General features: G+C 45.8%; 1 protein-coding gene across 7 annotated transcripts in view; it reads right to left on the reverse strand.

The window, feature by feature from the left end:
* The window catches only part of PTPRN2 (protein tyrosine phosphatase receptor type N2), an 822,826-nt gene that overhangs the window by 491,365 nt on the left and 315,550 nt on the right, over positions 1-15,911 (reverse strand). For all 7 annotated transcript variants that reach the window (XM_078059815.1, XM_078059811.1, XM_078059813.1 and 4 more), the window contains one exon: positions 2,497-2,857. In XM_078059815.1, the coding sequence (XP_077915941.1) occupies positions 2,497-2,857 (361 nt within the window). The remainder of the gene's footprint in view (positions 1-2,496; positions 2,858-15,911) is intronic.

Consider the following 15,911-nt stretch of genomic DNA (forward strand, 5'->3'; position numbering starts at 1 on the left):
CTGCCAGCGAGGTTGAGTGGCCCTTGGCTGCTGATGCTAAAACAACACACAGCAAGCCCGTGTCCTCTGCACAGAAGGGCACATTGTCACCGCCTCTGAAGCCTTCTTGTGGAGCAGTGAACACCACAGTCAGATCTCCAGGCTAGCTCCCATAGCTCCAGGTTTATAGAAAGTACAAAGCGAAGGAACAAGGTACATGCTATATTTGGGATGCAATCAGCAAAATCCAGAATGTGAAAACCACTACAAGACAAGTGAATTCGTTTTCTAAAAATGTTGTGAGGAAAGGAAGAAGAAGGGGGAGAACACTTCTGCAAGTTTAAACAGATAGACCCGCCACTTCAATGGCTCTTCTCTGGATCCTGCTTCAAATAAAAAAAAAAAAATTTGTAAAGAAAATTTGTGACCACTAAGAAATGTGAACACTGATTAGATAATGATATTAAGACATTACTATTAACTTTCATACGTGGTGAAACTATTGTGGTTAGGGTTATACAAGTGTTCTCATCTTTTCCAGAGATATGGTATTGAGATACAGACAGATGGAACCCTCTGAGGTCGGGGAGGTGGCAGGTGCACAGAAGTAGGAAAGACCGGGAACTGCCTTTTGCTGAAGCCCCATGATGCAATGCACAAGGTTCATTTTACAGTACTCTATTTATTTTGTGATTGACATTTTACATGTTTCTTTTTAAAGCATAAAGTGCAGCTGGGCAGACAGTATATATAAAGAGATACCAACATTGCAAGTTAGCACAGAAAAAAAAAAAAAAGCCAACCAAATTATGCAGTTAATAAGGGTCATTGGACAGTGAAGAGCATTTTCAGAGAGGATGTTCCCAAAGATCTGCACCTCGGGGGACATCAAGAAGAATGGGAAGGTCCCAAGTACCGGGGAGGCAGGAAGGTCCTTCTAAGCAGTAACAGACACCTGAAGTGTGCTGCATTCTGTGCACATACCTGGCTCTCTAATGGATTTAAGTCCCTTTGGTAGGGGCTTCCTATTTCCGATAACTAGGACAGAAGTAGTTGATAAATGGGACTTAAGCTGTGGGAGAGGAGAAAGGAGACAAGAAGGGGTGGTTGCAGAGAAGTAGACAGCCCCCACGGCATAACCAGGAGCACAAAAGCACAGGGGGTGGTCAGCACCACGGAGAGGGCCTGGAGTCGGACCGGAGGCCACCACCTGGCCACTGGCTGGGTGGGGGTGACCTTCCGCGGCGTTTACAGCAGAGGTCTCAGGTGAGGCTGAGCGACAACAGGAAAGCCAAATCAGCAGATGGAGGCCTCTGGCGGAGGCTGGTAATTACGGGAGTGTGGAAGGCAACAGGGCCCGGAGACGGGATTTCTCAGAGCAGTGCACGGTTTAAAGCAGCCCCCAAAGGAGGGAGAGGGGCCACTGGAGGCTGCAGCCTCCGTGGAGGAGTTCCAGTCGGACAATGGCGTATTTATGGGCAAACAATCCGTAGGCAAGTGCACAGCCTGCCTTCTCACACAGCTTTCTTTCCCAAGACAAGAACGAGAAGAAAGCGTTAGTAATGGCCACACATGCCTCCCTCTAATTATAACTTTGCTTTCCTTCCATTTGGAAGGTGCCATAATGGCTTTGTGGATCGAGAGAGAGAGAACAAGAGACCTACTTAGCTGAAAAGCAGCAATACGTAGAAAAGAAGACTGTCAGAGCAAATCCAATTAAGGCGTCACTTACAGAAAATAGACTGCTGATGTTAATGTGATTCTTGGTCCGTTTTTTTAGAAACCCTGCTATCTGCTCAATTTTATTATTTGTATGTCTTCAAAGAAGAAGTCATATTTTATCAGAGTCTCACTTGATATTTTATGGCCTTAGAAGACAAACACTAGAGTCCTCTGCACCTTACAGAGTCGGAGCCAGTCACCACCCCTTCTCCTTGGGGCGGCCACAGCAGGGGCGTGACCCGCGGGAGAGCCCCAGAGGATCAGGTGGAAAGCCAGACACTTCGAAGGCCGCACGTGGCCTCACTGCATTGTGAGTGGCATTAGCTTCACACTGGGTTCTTTTGGGGACAGGCAAATACCCGTAACTACGTGAAGTGGCCCCAAGTTTGACCATAAGGAGTGCTGAGGGGCGACCTACACCAAATCCAAAAGCCTGCATGTTCCATTTTCCAAAACGTTCTGTGGCCAACATGGTTTGGGGGCCAGATCTGGTCACGTTCCCTAACCTGTTTGAGCACCTTCATCCGTGAAGCAATGGACGGACACTGCAGGGCAGGGCCCACACACCCTCGCTTCCGCCACCCCCAGAAGGGCCCTTTTCTGCCGGGCCTGACTACGACCGCCTTCCCTCCTACAGCAGCGGGGGGACGGGAGGGTGCTGAAGGCCCTTCCTCACACCACACAGGCTGTGGCTGTGACCCAGGGGGCAGCACAGAGTGCAAAGGGCTGGCCCTGGGCAGGTGCCGGAAAGACAGAAACAACAAAAACACGGGGGACTGGAGGAGGCTGACTCACCATCACTGAAGGCCGGGGGGTCCTCGGGGTCTCCTGGTGATGAAGGCCATTTCCGGAGGGCCGCTGGGGCTGAGAGGACCCTTGCTGTTCTCCAGGGCGTACGCAGCGGGTTTCGAGGCCCTGGGTCGCCCTCCCCGTGGGGCGCTGGGGGCTTCCGAGCTGCAGAGGTGCCCAGCGCAGTTTCCAGGCTCTGCCTGTTGGCACCGCCGTCCACCTTGGGGCTCAGCTCGTCAGGCCGCAGCCGGCTGTGCATCCGCAAAGGGCGGCCCCCGAGGTGATCGGCCCGGGGCCCGGGAGCGTAGGTCAAAGCGGACGTCTGCGCCATGAAGGTCAGCACGCCGTCAGCGCGGGGGTCCTCACCCTGTAGGGGCCGAGGATCAAACACAGCAGGTAAGCCTCCACGTCAGCTGCTCAAAAGGGCACTTGGGGCACTAACAGCCCTGACATCCTGAAACGCACACCCGAATTTTCACGCCACTGACAGACCAAACTCTATGGTCCACATTCGTTTTGCATTGGTTTCCTAATAGCAGCTTTATGGAGGTGTAATTCCCATACCACAAAATACACCCGACTCGGTGTTTTCAGTATACCCAGAACAGTGTGAACATCACTGCCATCTTTAATCCCAGCACGTCCGATCACCCCAAGAGAAACCTCATACTCATCCCCACACCCCTAGCCCTAGGCACCGGCCAGTCGACCTTCTGTCTCTATGGAGACAGGTTCTATCCGTGGAATCATACGCCACGTGGCCTTCCGTGCCTGGCTTCTTGCACCCTGTGCTCGAGGTGCATCCCGGCCGCGGCACCCAGCAGCGCTCTGTTCTTTCCTACCGCCGAAACGTCTCATTTTAAAGAGATCGCACATTTTGTTTATCAGTCGGTGGACATCGGGGGCCATTATACGGCTATGAACATTCATCTACAAGTTTCTTGGGGACGTGTTTCCAGTCCTCTTGGGTTTACGCCTGGAAGTGCACCTGCTGGGTGTATGGTAACTGTGCATGTGACTTGTCGGGAGCTGCCAGGACGTGCTCCAACGTGGATGCGCCTTGTGTGCTCCCACCACCAGCTGTGAGGACTGCAGTCTCTCTCCCTCCTCTTAGCCATCTGTTTCCTTACAGCCAGCTAGTCGGTGGGAAGTGGCAGCTCACTGAGGCTTTGACTTGCATTTCCCTGCTGGTCAATGATGCCGAGCGTCTTTCATGGGTTTCTCGTCTTCTGTGGAGAAATGTCTCCCCAATCCCGTCACCTGCACTGGTGTTTACTGTTGCTGCAAAAGCAGCTCTCCATCTGAGACTGACTCTCTCCCTCAATACAGGCACCTACTGCTCCGTCTTACGGTTGTTTCACTCCAACTCCTTTCTTCACCGACTACTGAAATCACTTTCCTCTCCTATTCCTTTAACAGAAATATTCCACAACAGCAAAGCTACCCTTCTATGTAACACCACGTCCACGACCCGGCCAGCATGGCCTCTCACTGAGCCTCCACCTGTGTGTCCTCACTCACTCACTCAGTTGGCCCAGGAGGGTGCATTCTCATCAGACTGTTTTGTCACTAGACAAATCAAGACCCAGTTGTCCTCCACTCTGGAACAGCTATAAAAATGCTAGAAAGTTCAATGTTCTATTTCTGACTGTGGGACCATCAAAATTTCCTAGACAAACACAGAAATTTCCAACGTGGAGATTCTCAGAAAAGTTATAGCTGTCCTGGATGCTTATTCAGAGCTCCCTTCATGATGTGGAATGGGTCCATGAGCCATAAAGTTTTTCAATCTTGCCCATTCATATTTTCTAAATGCACCTCGCTTGGTGAGTCAAAGGGGAGTAGACCTTGGGATCTAGTTAAGATGTGCAGCCATCACTGAATTTAAGACAAGTGGTTCAGACTCTCAAGTCTGGCTATTTTCAAAAATATGTGTGTTCAGCCTTCCAGGATGGGTTTTGGTGTAGCAAGTTAGAAATCAGAAAACTAGGGTTGATACGGGTTCTAGTTATTGTTCTCACATATGAACTTGGGCAAATCCTTTGGCCTTTTGAGACTGAATTTTCTGTCAAAGAAGGAGACTGGACATTATCTCTAAGACTGTCTTTATTTCTAAAATGATGTCATTTTAGCTGTCACCCAAATTGTTTAATGTTGTCCAAGTACTGGCTGAAATCAACTGCTTTTCCTTTAGAAAAAAGTAAGATTCATTAGAGAAAGGGAGAGAAAAATAAAATGCTACCACACAGATAGGCCCCTCCAGCAGTTTCCCACAAATTGGGTGTAAGTGTCAATCTTAAGCTCAGCCTGAACTTCTGTCCGAAAGGCTGTGTCTGAACACCTGGTCAGGTCACAGTGCTGGGGGCTGCGGATCGCATCCAAATGCCTCATTAATGTGCCCACAAGCGTCTCTCCTCTCTCTGCTATGAATGCAGCCTATCCTAGAGCTTCTACTCAAAGGGCCTTTAATTATAGCTGAACTGGAACGCTCCGGGTAATGGACAAACCAGGCTGAACACAGTGCACAACAAATCACCACAGAACATAATCTGTGCAGTAGACTTTGATAAACAATCTATTTTGGGTCTGTTTATCCTGTGAACCAAATTAAGGTGAAGAGGGAAAAATAATATTTCAGTAGGTACACTGTAGGAATAATCGAAAAACATGGGTTTTTACAAGTCATACCAGGTCCTCTGCAAATGACGGCCAGCACGATGGTGTCCTCGGGGGAGCTCCCTGGGGCCCAGCCAACAGCTCGGAGCCCTGGGAGTTGGGAGACCAGCAATACGAGTATTCTCATGATGGCTTCCTGTTTGTGGCGTCAAGTCTTAGAGGACAGAGCTGGTAGATGGGGCTGGATTCTGGGGCAAGGCTGCCTGGGTTGGAATCCCACCTCTGATCTCACAAGCCCGGTGAATTATTTAATCTCTAAGCCATCTGTAAAATGGGGATAATAAGCACAGTGCCTGGCACAGGGTGTTGGTGGTTACTGCTCCTACCATTCTTACTACTATTATTTACTTCACCTTCTTAGACCTTCCTTTTCTTTAAAGCAGTAGGAAGTCCACAGATGAACTGAGCAGAAGCCACTCCCCCATTCTAAAGGTTTTAAGCCTGAATTCAACAAACCTATGATGTCAGGTTCCCAAAAATAATGCTGAATAATTTTTCGGACTGCAGTTGCCCAAATCTGGGATTAGCAACCTGAAAGTACACAAATTTGCCAATTCCCAGCACATGGTATGGCCACTCCTGGTACATTAATTCTTCGTACCACACATTAGAGAAATCTAGCTGGGACATCCTTGATATGATACACTTTGCATGAAGCATCTGAGAACTGCCGCCAAAGCTTGCTGAACTTTACCCTGAAATCATCTTCCTCCGGGCATATTCCTTAACCCACGGTGTTGCCACATGAGAAGGAGTGGAATCCACTTACCACACCTTCCATGGTATTGAATAAAACCAAGGGGAAGACGGCTCTTTTGGGAGACTGGCCTGATCCTGTCAGCGCAGTTCTGTGGCACCTGCATGACTTCGAGCTTCCCTCTTACTACGTCAAAATTAGGAAAATACTTCCTTTTTTCTTAAGGCAGGTATGAGGATTAGGGAGGGTAAAAAACTAGGTTACAGTGCTCAGCACAGGGCTCGGAGGAGGTGTTGAGGCACGGCGGGCAGCAGCACCCTCCTCACCAGCACCAAGCATCATCACCTCTGCAAGCACGATCCCCTCTGTGCTCCCCACCATCAGCGGCAGCGTCCCCATCCAGATGGCCACCAGGGCCACCAGGGCCACCAGGGCCACCGTCACCTCCCCCAGCAGCATCACGGGCACTAGCGGTGTGCCAAGTCTGGACTACGTTCTGCGGGGAGAGAAGGTCTCAGACACGGACCTGAGACAAACTGCAGGCGGAAATGGGAGTTAGGTCACGGACCTATGCAACTCTTAGTGGAAGCGTATTTTTAAAGAGGTTCAGTGACCCTGGTGTGGAAGGAAGAGGAGAATCAGAGCAGCTGCCTGGAGCCAGCCAACACACTTCCTAGAGCCACAGCCCGTCTGCCCAACCACGAACTAGGCATGGAAGCTCCCCTTCCTGCCAGGTTCACCAGGACCAGGGGCCCGGAGCGAAAAGTCAGGCTTCCTTCCTCGCATGGAAATCCGCCCACTCCAGTCCCAGATTGCACAATTATGGATTCAGACTGCCAGGAAGCCTGGAGGCCCTCGGAGTCCCACATGCGAGCAAACACTGAGTGGATGAGACATGTCTATACACTGGCCACTAATGCTTATCAGGTTTCTCTTATGCCAAGGACCCAAAACAAATTAGGAAACTCACACTGGGCCATGTTTGACCACAGAACATTTTCTCCCGTTTGTCCCACAGCCTGAAGGCAGCACTGACGAGCACATTGATCAGGATGTGCTTGCGGCTGGTGACAAAGTACACAGCAGTGGGGCTGTCCACAGGCTTCCTAATGAGGTGACCCCACGATGCCACTGGATGTGGCAAGATTTGAGATCCCCATAAGGGGGTCTCAGGAACCCTCCCCCTCCAATTCATTAATGTAGAGAAGCGGTTACTTTGCTGTGCCTTTCTGTGCTCGGGCCATAGAGGATGATTCTGGTGCACTGTTAACTCTCTCCCTCTGTCTCTGTCTCTCTCTCTCTGTTTCTTTCTCTACCCCTCTCTACGCCGTCTCTCCCTCTTTCTCTCCTTTCCTTTTCCTCAGGCCCTCTCCCCGCTCTCTCTCCCTCCCTCCTTTCTTCCCTCCTTCTGCCTCCCTCTCTCTGGCTCTCCCTTCTTCCCTCTCTCCCTCTTTACCTTCCCTCCCTTCTCTTCCTCCCAACACAGAGAGAGGCTATCCTGCCAAGGGGCTCAGGCTCTAAGCAGCCAGCCTGCCCCACGTGCAGGGAATAAACTGGAGGTGTCGTTCTTACCGACAGCATTGTTGCCAGGACAAAAGAAATGTTTGCCTTTAGGGGAGCTTCACACTGGTCTATCTTTCTCTGCAGCTGATACACAGAGCTTTCGGTTAGAAAAACCAGTCCCAAACACCTTTTACAGAGTTCACAAAATCTACGTGGTTAAAGAGATGTTAAGTTCTAAACTTGGGATCAACGAATTTTGCAGAAAGTTAACAGTAATCCGAGCTGTGGGTTTTAAATTACGGATTTCTGCAATGATACTGCGTTACGCTCACTTGGAATGGTTCTAGAGACAGCTGGTGACGTAAAGCCAGCATCCTGCTCCTCCACCCTACCCCACCCACATTACTTCTTCCTCCTGTCATTCCTGCTCCATCTGCTGTCCTGGTTTGCATCTTGTTCTTTCCAGCAGCGGCACCTATAGCCCCAGACTCAGCAAGTAACAGGTTGAAAGGAATGGACTGGAGCAGAGAGTTGCAATCCATTTTTCTACCCACCTGGGATAAGCATGAAGCATGGAGTTAGAGGCCACTGACTACAATAACCACTGGAGTTAGAGCCCATTGACTATGATAACTATCACAAAATGGGTCCTGTTTTCCGAGTGCTGGTGCCAGGCTGTTCTTTGGTTTTCTATGTTTTAATTCTTTTTGACACTCTCAACAACCCCATGGTGTAGACATAACCATAGCATTTTACAGATAGGAAGCCGACATCCCGGCAGGTGAGGACCAGGGCTGGGACGCAGCCTCGCGCATCTGGCTTCAGGCTGCAGAAAGAAGCAGGCTCACCCTGCAGTCTGTCTGGAGGAGAGTGACAAGAGTTTGGAGGAGGAAACTTGGTGACCTTGTTTTTGGCTTAAAAAATAAATGTGAAAACGCTGGACAAGAATTCAGAGTTCTGACTTCAGCTCTACCACCAGTTAAGTGTTGGAAAGTGGACACTGCACCTTCTCAGCGTCAGTGTCCCTCTCTGTAAACCACTGAAGGTCTCGGGGGACTTTTCACCCTCATAAAGCATGATTCTACAGAAAGGACAATCCAGCCTGATGTAACAAGGCTGTGGCTTTCTTTCTGCCTGTCCAGTCAGCTCTGAAGAGTCCAGATGGGAGAAGTGGACAACTCTCAAAGGATGCCCGAGTAGCTTCTTACACATGGTTACATGAGAAGTTAGATCAAAAATAAAGACAAAAAAGAGAATGTCTTCTGCCCACACAGATCCAACACAACACATGATGTGATGAGCCCTGGGTGGCATCCTGAACTGATGAATCACTGAACATTATATTAAAAACCAATGATGTACGACACCTTGGCTAATTGAATTTAAAGAAAAAGAAAAAGAAAAACAAGAAGTAAGGACTTCTCACAAAACCTCTTTGTGGCCTCCCGTGTATGTTTATACAACCTTCTCTCCTCCCAGCCAGTCAGCTGTGGGAGGGCAGGGCCGGCTGCCTTGCTCTGTAACTGCAGGATCTGGCCTGGGGCCCAGCAGGATGAAGGCAGAAACACGAGCCAGGAAGGGGACAGGGCACGCGTCTGGGAGAGATTGTGCGTGTGTGATCAGACCGCGTGAGGTCACACATTGATCCCCAGCCCTCATGATGGTCACACCTCGGACGCTCCACCTGCTGGGTAAGCAGATGAACACATAAATGACAGGTAGGCTGGTTTGCCCACGGAGCTCAGTTCCAAGCCGACTAGACCCTCAGGCTTTCTGTAAGTGGGGTGGCCTGCTTCTGCAGGTAGGACTTTATGGAGCAGGGAATGGGGGATGGTACTCAGAGTAACTATGATTAATCCCTTCCTACAGACCAGGCACAAAGGCTGAGAACAGCTCTACCATGAGATCCCAGCTTCCCACCGCAGGTCAGTAGAAATAACAGCATGACAAGGCAACTTTTAGGTCAAATGAACATCACGGATATGGCTCAGACACAATGTTGTGGCCATGGTCCTCACAGCTCCACCTTTGCACACGTTCTTCCCAGTAGCACCTCTAAGTAGAGGGTGGGGGGAGCCCTGAGTCCCCAGATTGGATTTCCTAAGATGGCACCTCTTCAGAAACGGAGGACGCCTGGCTGGTCTCCAGTCTGGGGCTATGAGGAGACGGCTGCCATGAACAGCCTCGTGAAGTCTTCTTGTGAGCACACCTGTCCTTTCTCTGATGTGTCACAAGACAGACGAATGGTCAACTGTAAAGAAACTGCCAACACAGTGGCTGGAACACTTTATGTTTCCACTAATTACTGTACATTCTCACCAAGAGTTGGTATCATAGTTTCTTTTTTTTTATTTTAGTCAATCTAGTGGACAGGAAGTAGTAGTCCTTTATGGTGTTATGCTGTATTTCCCCAGTGTATAATGATGTTGGGCACCTTTAATCCCCTTATTGGCCATTTCTATGTCTTTTTTTAATAAAGTATCTGTTCAAAACTCTCACCTATTTTGTGTTGGCTTGCTCAGCTGTTTTCCTTTTTCATCTTTATTAAGGTATAATTAACACACAATAAACAGCACACATTTGTTTTGACACAACTCTACACCTATGAAAACCATCACCAGAGTTAAAGCAGTGAACACAACTCTCACCCAAAAAGCGTGCTTGTCCCCTTTAACACTTCCTTCCCACTGCTTCCCACTCACACCCTCAGGCAACCACTGATTTCCTTTCTGTCACTCATACACTACTTTGTATTTTCTCACACTTCGTGTAAATAAAACTACAACAGTTTGCACTTTCTTTCTGTCGGTCAGCATGATGATTTGGAAAGTCATCCGAGCTACGGCATGCATCAGTAATTCACTCATCTCTATTGCTGAGGAGTATGCACTTGTTTCTTCGTTCACTTGTTGATAGGCTTCTGAGTTTTTCCCGTTGTTGGGAATTACTATTACAGCGGCCATGAATATTCAGGTACAGTCTTCTAAATGGACAAAGCCCTGATGGATCTTGGACAGGAGTGTGATGGCTGGATCATGGAGTGGGCGTATTCCCACCAGCAGTGGGTGAGAGTTCCATTTCTCCACCCCCTTGCCAACACGTGGTGTGGGCAGTCTTTTAAATTTCAGTCATTCTAGTAGGTGCAAGATGACAGCTCCTTGTAGTTTCATTTTATTTCCCTGATGAACAATGTTGAACATTTCACCTGAGTTTATTTGCCACCATTTATCTTCTTTGGTGAAGTGTCTTTTTAAATCTTTTGTTCAATTCTTTACTTGCCTCCTCTTTTTCATTTTAATGAGTTTTGAGAGCTCTTTATACATCGTAGAGAAAAGCACTTTTTCAGGTGTATTATTTGCAAATTTTTTTCCCAGCCTGTGACTTGTCTTCTCATTCTCTCATCAGGACCTTTCAAAGAAGAGAATTTTTAATTTTTATGAAGTCCAATTTATGACTTCTTCTCTTCCGGGCTGCACTTTTGGTGTCATATTTATACATCAGTTTGGGGGACCTCAACACTATTAAGCCTTCTGACACACGATCATATTGCCATTTAGACCTTCTCTAGTTATTCTCATCACTGTTTTTTTAATTCTCAGTGTACAAAGCCTTACACATATTCTGTTACCTTTCTAATTGTTTCATAATCTCAATGATACTATAAATGACTTCTTCTAATTGTTTGTGGTTAGTATATAGAAATACAATTGATTTTTGCATATTTACTTGGCATTCTATGGCATTGCCAAGCTCATTTATTAGTTTTAGCAGCTTTTTTGTAGATTCCACCAAATTTTCTGCAAAGGTGGTCATGTAATCTGGATGCCTTTTATTTCTTTGTCTTGCTTTATTGCATTGACTAAACCCTCCAGTACAGAAGAGGCAAGAGCAGTCTTCCTTGTCTAATTCCAGATTTTAAGTAGAAAGCATTCAGTTCTTCTTCATTCAGTGTGAGGCTAGTTGTAGATTTCTATCATGAATTGATGATGACTTTTGTCAAATGCTTTTTCTGCATCTTTTACAACTATTATGTATAGTTTTCCTTTTTCTTGTCAATGTGATGTTATACTCAATAATTTTCAAATGTAGAGAATTTCCCTGTATCATCATGTATTATCCTTTTTTATATAATGCTGGATTTGATTTGCTAAAATTTTTCTAGAATTTTTGCTTCTATATTTCTGAGGGATAATGATCTGAAGTTTTCTTTTCCTTTATCTTTCTTTGTATGATTTTAATCCTTTGATATTTATTGGCTTATTTTATGGCCCAGGACATGATCTATATTGGGAAATATTCTGTGTATACTTGAAAATAATGTGTATTCAGCAGTCTTTAGATACTATTGTTCTATTAATATCAGGTTTAAGTTGCTTGATGGTATTGTTCAAATCTTTATATCCTTAATGATATTTTATCTATTTGTATAAGAAGTTCTTGAGAGAGACTGTGGATCTGTATAATTCTCTTTTTGGTATTCTCATATTTTTGCTTTATGTATTTGAAGTGCTGACATTAGGTTCATAAAAAAGATTTTTATGTCACTTAATGAACTGATCATTTAGTCATTCTTAAATGCTCTATCTCTGATAATGCTATTTGTCTTGAAGAGTACTTTGATTAATATTAACATAGTCACAGCAGCTTTCTGATACTTAGAGTTTCCATTTTATATATTTTCACAGCAGCTTTCTGATATTTAGAGTTTCCATTTTATATATTTTCCATACTTTTACTTTCAACTTACATGTGTCTTTCTAATTTCATGTGCTTTGGCTTTAGAAGAATATAGTTATTTGTTCTCTGTTTTTATTAAAATTGAATATCTCTGCTTTTCATTTGGAGGGCTTAGTCCATTTGATAACTGATACAATTTGATAATTTGATAATTGATACAATTATCAATATGGGTAGACTTAAGTCTACTTTCTTGATATTTGTTTTATATTCAGCCCACGAGGTCTTCATTCCTCTCTTACTTCTTCCTTTCTTTCCTTTATATGGATAAATAAAGCATTTTCAGCATTTCATTTTATCTCTGAATTGACTTTTAGTTATACCTATTTTTGCTTATTTCTTAGGATGGTCGCTATGTAAGTTATAATATATATATTTAATTTATTATAGTATACTTTCATATAATATTACAAAACTTCACAAATCACTCTTGTGCTCCTGTTGCCACATACTTTTCTTCCATATAAGCTATAAACCCCACAATACGTTTTTTAAAAGATTTTATTTATCCATTTGAGAGAGAGAGAGCACATGAGCAGCAGGGAGGGGTAGAGGGAGAGGGACAAGCAGACTTTCCACCGAGCAGGGAGCCGGATGTGGGGCTCGACCCCAGGAACCCAGGATCATGACCTGAGCCGAAGGCAGATGCTTAACCCACTGAGCCACCCAGGTGCCCCAAACCCCACAATACATTTTTTATTATTTTCTTTTAAATATCCAATAGTCTTTATCAAAATCTTATATATCTTATGTATATGTATCTTTTATATTTACTTGCAAATTTACCATTTTTGGTCATTTTCATTCTATTTTTTAGATATGGGCTTCTCTATGACATCACTTTTCTTTAAGCCAAAGCACTTATTTTAGCATTTTTGTTGTAGGGGTCTTCCAGAGACAGATTTTCCCTGTTTCACCTACAGTTTTGAACAACACAGAATTCTAAATTGACGGGTTTTTTCTCTTCTTTCAATACTTTAAAGATGTTCTATTGTCTTCTGGTCTCCTAATGAGAAGTAAGACTTCATTCTTATAATTATTCCCCAAGATATAATTTGTCTTTCTTCCCCTCAGGATTTTCTCTTTATCTTTGGTTTTCCTTAGTTTGATTATGATATGCCTAGATTTTGTTTTCTATTTATCCTCCTTGTGGTTCATTAAGCTTCTTGCATCTATGTTTTGATGTCTTTTATCAGTCTGGGCAAATCCCAGGCATTATTTCTTCAAATATGTCTTCTACCCCATCTCTTTCTCTCTTTCCCTTCTGGGATGATAGTTACATATATGTTAGAGTATTTAATATTGCCCCATGTGTCTTGGATGTTTTGTTTCATTTTTTGTACTTCTTTTATGTTCTTTATGCTTCATTTTTGATCATTCCTATTGACCTGACTTGAAATTCACAGATTCTTTCCTCTATTGTGTCTGGTCTGTTACTAAACTCCTCAAATGTCTTCTTTATTTCTGATCTTATTGCTTTCAATTCTAGCATTCCCATTTGGTGTTCTTGTATTGTTTCCGTCTCTCTGCTGCAGTTTTCCATTTGTTCATTTATGTTTTTTCACCTTTCCCACCTAATCCTTTAATATATTTCATTATTAAGGCATCCTTTTCTAATCATTACAACACCTGAGTCACATCTGGGTATTCTTTATTCTTCTATTGCCTCTTTCCTCTCTTGACCATGAGTCCCATCTTCTTGTCCCTTCATGTGTCTCCCAGTTTTTGACTGTAAGCTGGGTTTTGTCTGAAGAATAATAGAGAATGAAGGGAGTAATATTTATCCCTGGGAAATGGCAAGTCCTCCTCCTGTCAGTCTGCTATTGTGGGGCTGAATTCACGTGAGCTGTACTGGAAACGGGCGTTGGTTTTGTTGCAGAGTCAGATTCAGTAACTCCCGGCTGTAGTTATGTCGAGGGTGGGCTCAGGCCTTTTCTACCACAGCACTGGGATCTAAGCCCTAGTGCGACTCTGGCTTTATGCTTTGCAGATGGCTACCACTCTTCTGAGCATGGGAGCGGTCTCTGATTTACAGCCAATTCCATTTTGTGGGCCCCACCTCTCTGCTCCCCATAAGGTAGCTCTTCTTCCACCACTCTGCCTTTTCCCAAGCCTCCAGAGGGCTGCTAAGGGGTGCTCAGAAGGGTCTGGTGCTCCCAGTCTCCCCCTGCAGTGTACTGTCCTCTCATACACTCAGTACTCCATGCAGCTGCTGCTGGGGCTCCTGCCCCTCATGCCAGTCCCCATGCACGGTCCATGGCTCCTTAAAGTTGGGGCCATGCTCTTGCACCCCTCCTACAGCTGGTTCCTCTCCTGCTGTTGCAGCCTGTATGAAAGGAGTGGGGCCTCTTCTCCCCTAGAATGACCTCATTACTTTCTGGAATTCAATCCATTTGAGTTTCTTTGTATCATCAGCAATCCAAAGGGTTTTCTAAAAGCTAGGACTGGTAGCTCACCTGGCCTGTTCATGCTGTTTAGGTGGGACTGGGGTGGTCTCCTGACACTCTGCACGTTGAGGCCACCTGGTGACTTCTAGATGCTCCTCCAGTACCCGACCGGAGAAGCCCTCGCTGACTCACTCGCTGTCTGGTTCACGGGCCTCCTTTATTTTGAGCATTCCCTGCAGTGCGGCGCTGCTCCATCCCTAACTGCATCTGTGTGTCTTCCCTACCTGGGAGGACTTGTGAGGTCCCAACAGTAGGACTCGGGTTTGCCTTTCTAACCGCGGCACCTAGTGCAGCCTGTTGAACATGAAAAATGCTGAGACAACGTTTCCAAAATAAATCAGTTAATTCACAGCATTTCCAGGTGATGAATTTCGGTTTTAATCTCAACAGCATAGTGTAAGTTGAGAATTTCCTGTGTTCTCCATAGTGACGACAAGGACATTTAACCAACGCTGCCGTGGTCAGGAGAGACAGGAGCTGCCTCCACCTGCAGACAACACACGGGGAACGATGACACTGACTGAGAAGAGCTCAACCGTGCATCAGAGCTGCAAGGCTGTTTGACTCCCCCGGCTTCTGTCAGGAAGTAATTTGTAGTCAAGCCTCTAAAGGTAATAAATTCACAATGTTTCTCTAACCTATGCTAGAGGAGATTTTTGAAGGTACATAGAAAAAGATTACTTATAAACTAATTCATTGGAAATTGGTTGCACCTTGAAAGGTCATGGGTGTATAAAGCTTAAATTTCCAACTTAGATTTTCATCACTTGAGAGGGGTGGAGATCAGAAAACACTGCTCAAAGCTGTGGCTGGCTGTACTTTTGTGGCAAAAAAGTCTGCACGGTGGCTGCAGTAACACCTGATTATGGCCTTCTTTTGCTTTATCCAGGCTTTGTTCATTAGAGAGAGGACACTGGACAGAGAAAATAACAAGTTCTAGGTTTTAATGCATTTTTTAATAGTGAGAAGCATCTATCCCAACACAGAAGAAAAAAGCATAAGCCAAAAATGCCACCAAGTGCTCATTTTCTTTTCTTCTCTAAGTGCTCATTTCCTGAATAATCCTTGTAACTGTGGTGGTAAAATGGCCATGTGGTAGCATGAGCGCAGAACCCATGATTCAGACTGGGACATCTGTGAGGGACAGTGCCCAGACAAACTACGGAGGGTGGCCCTCCCACTGGGTGGGTGTTTAAGGACCATGGAAGCCAAGCTTGGCAGGGGGTCAAATGGACGCAATGTGTGGTGAGGCCAGTGACAGCCCCTCTCTCCCACTTGGCTCTTCTGGAACGGGGTGCAGGCAGGATGGATACCACCTCTCCCTCTGCCTCCAGCGGCCCTAGGGCAGAGTCAGAGGCGAT

Source organism: Halichoerus grypus, chromosome 12, assembly GCF_964656455.1.
Source record: "Halichoerus grypus chromosome 12, mHalGry1.hap1.1, whole genome shotgun sequence".
Lineage (NCBI taxonomy): Eukaryota > Metazoa > Chordata > Mammalia > Carnivora > Phocidae > Halichoerus > Halichoerus grypus.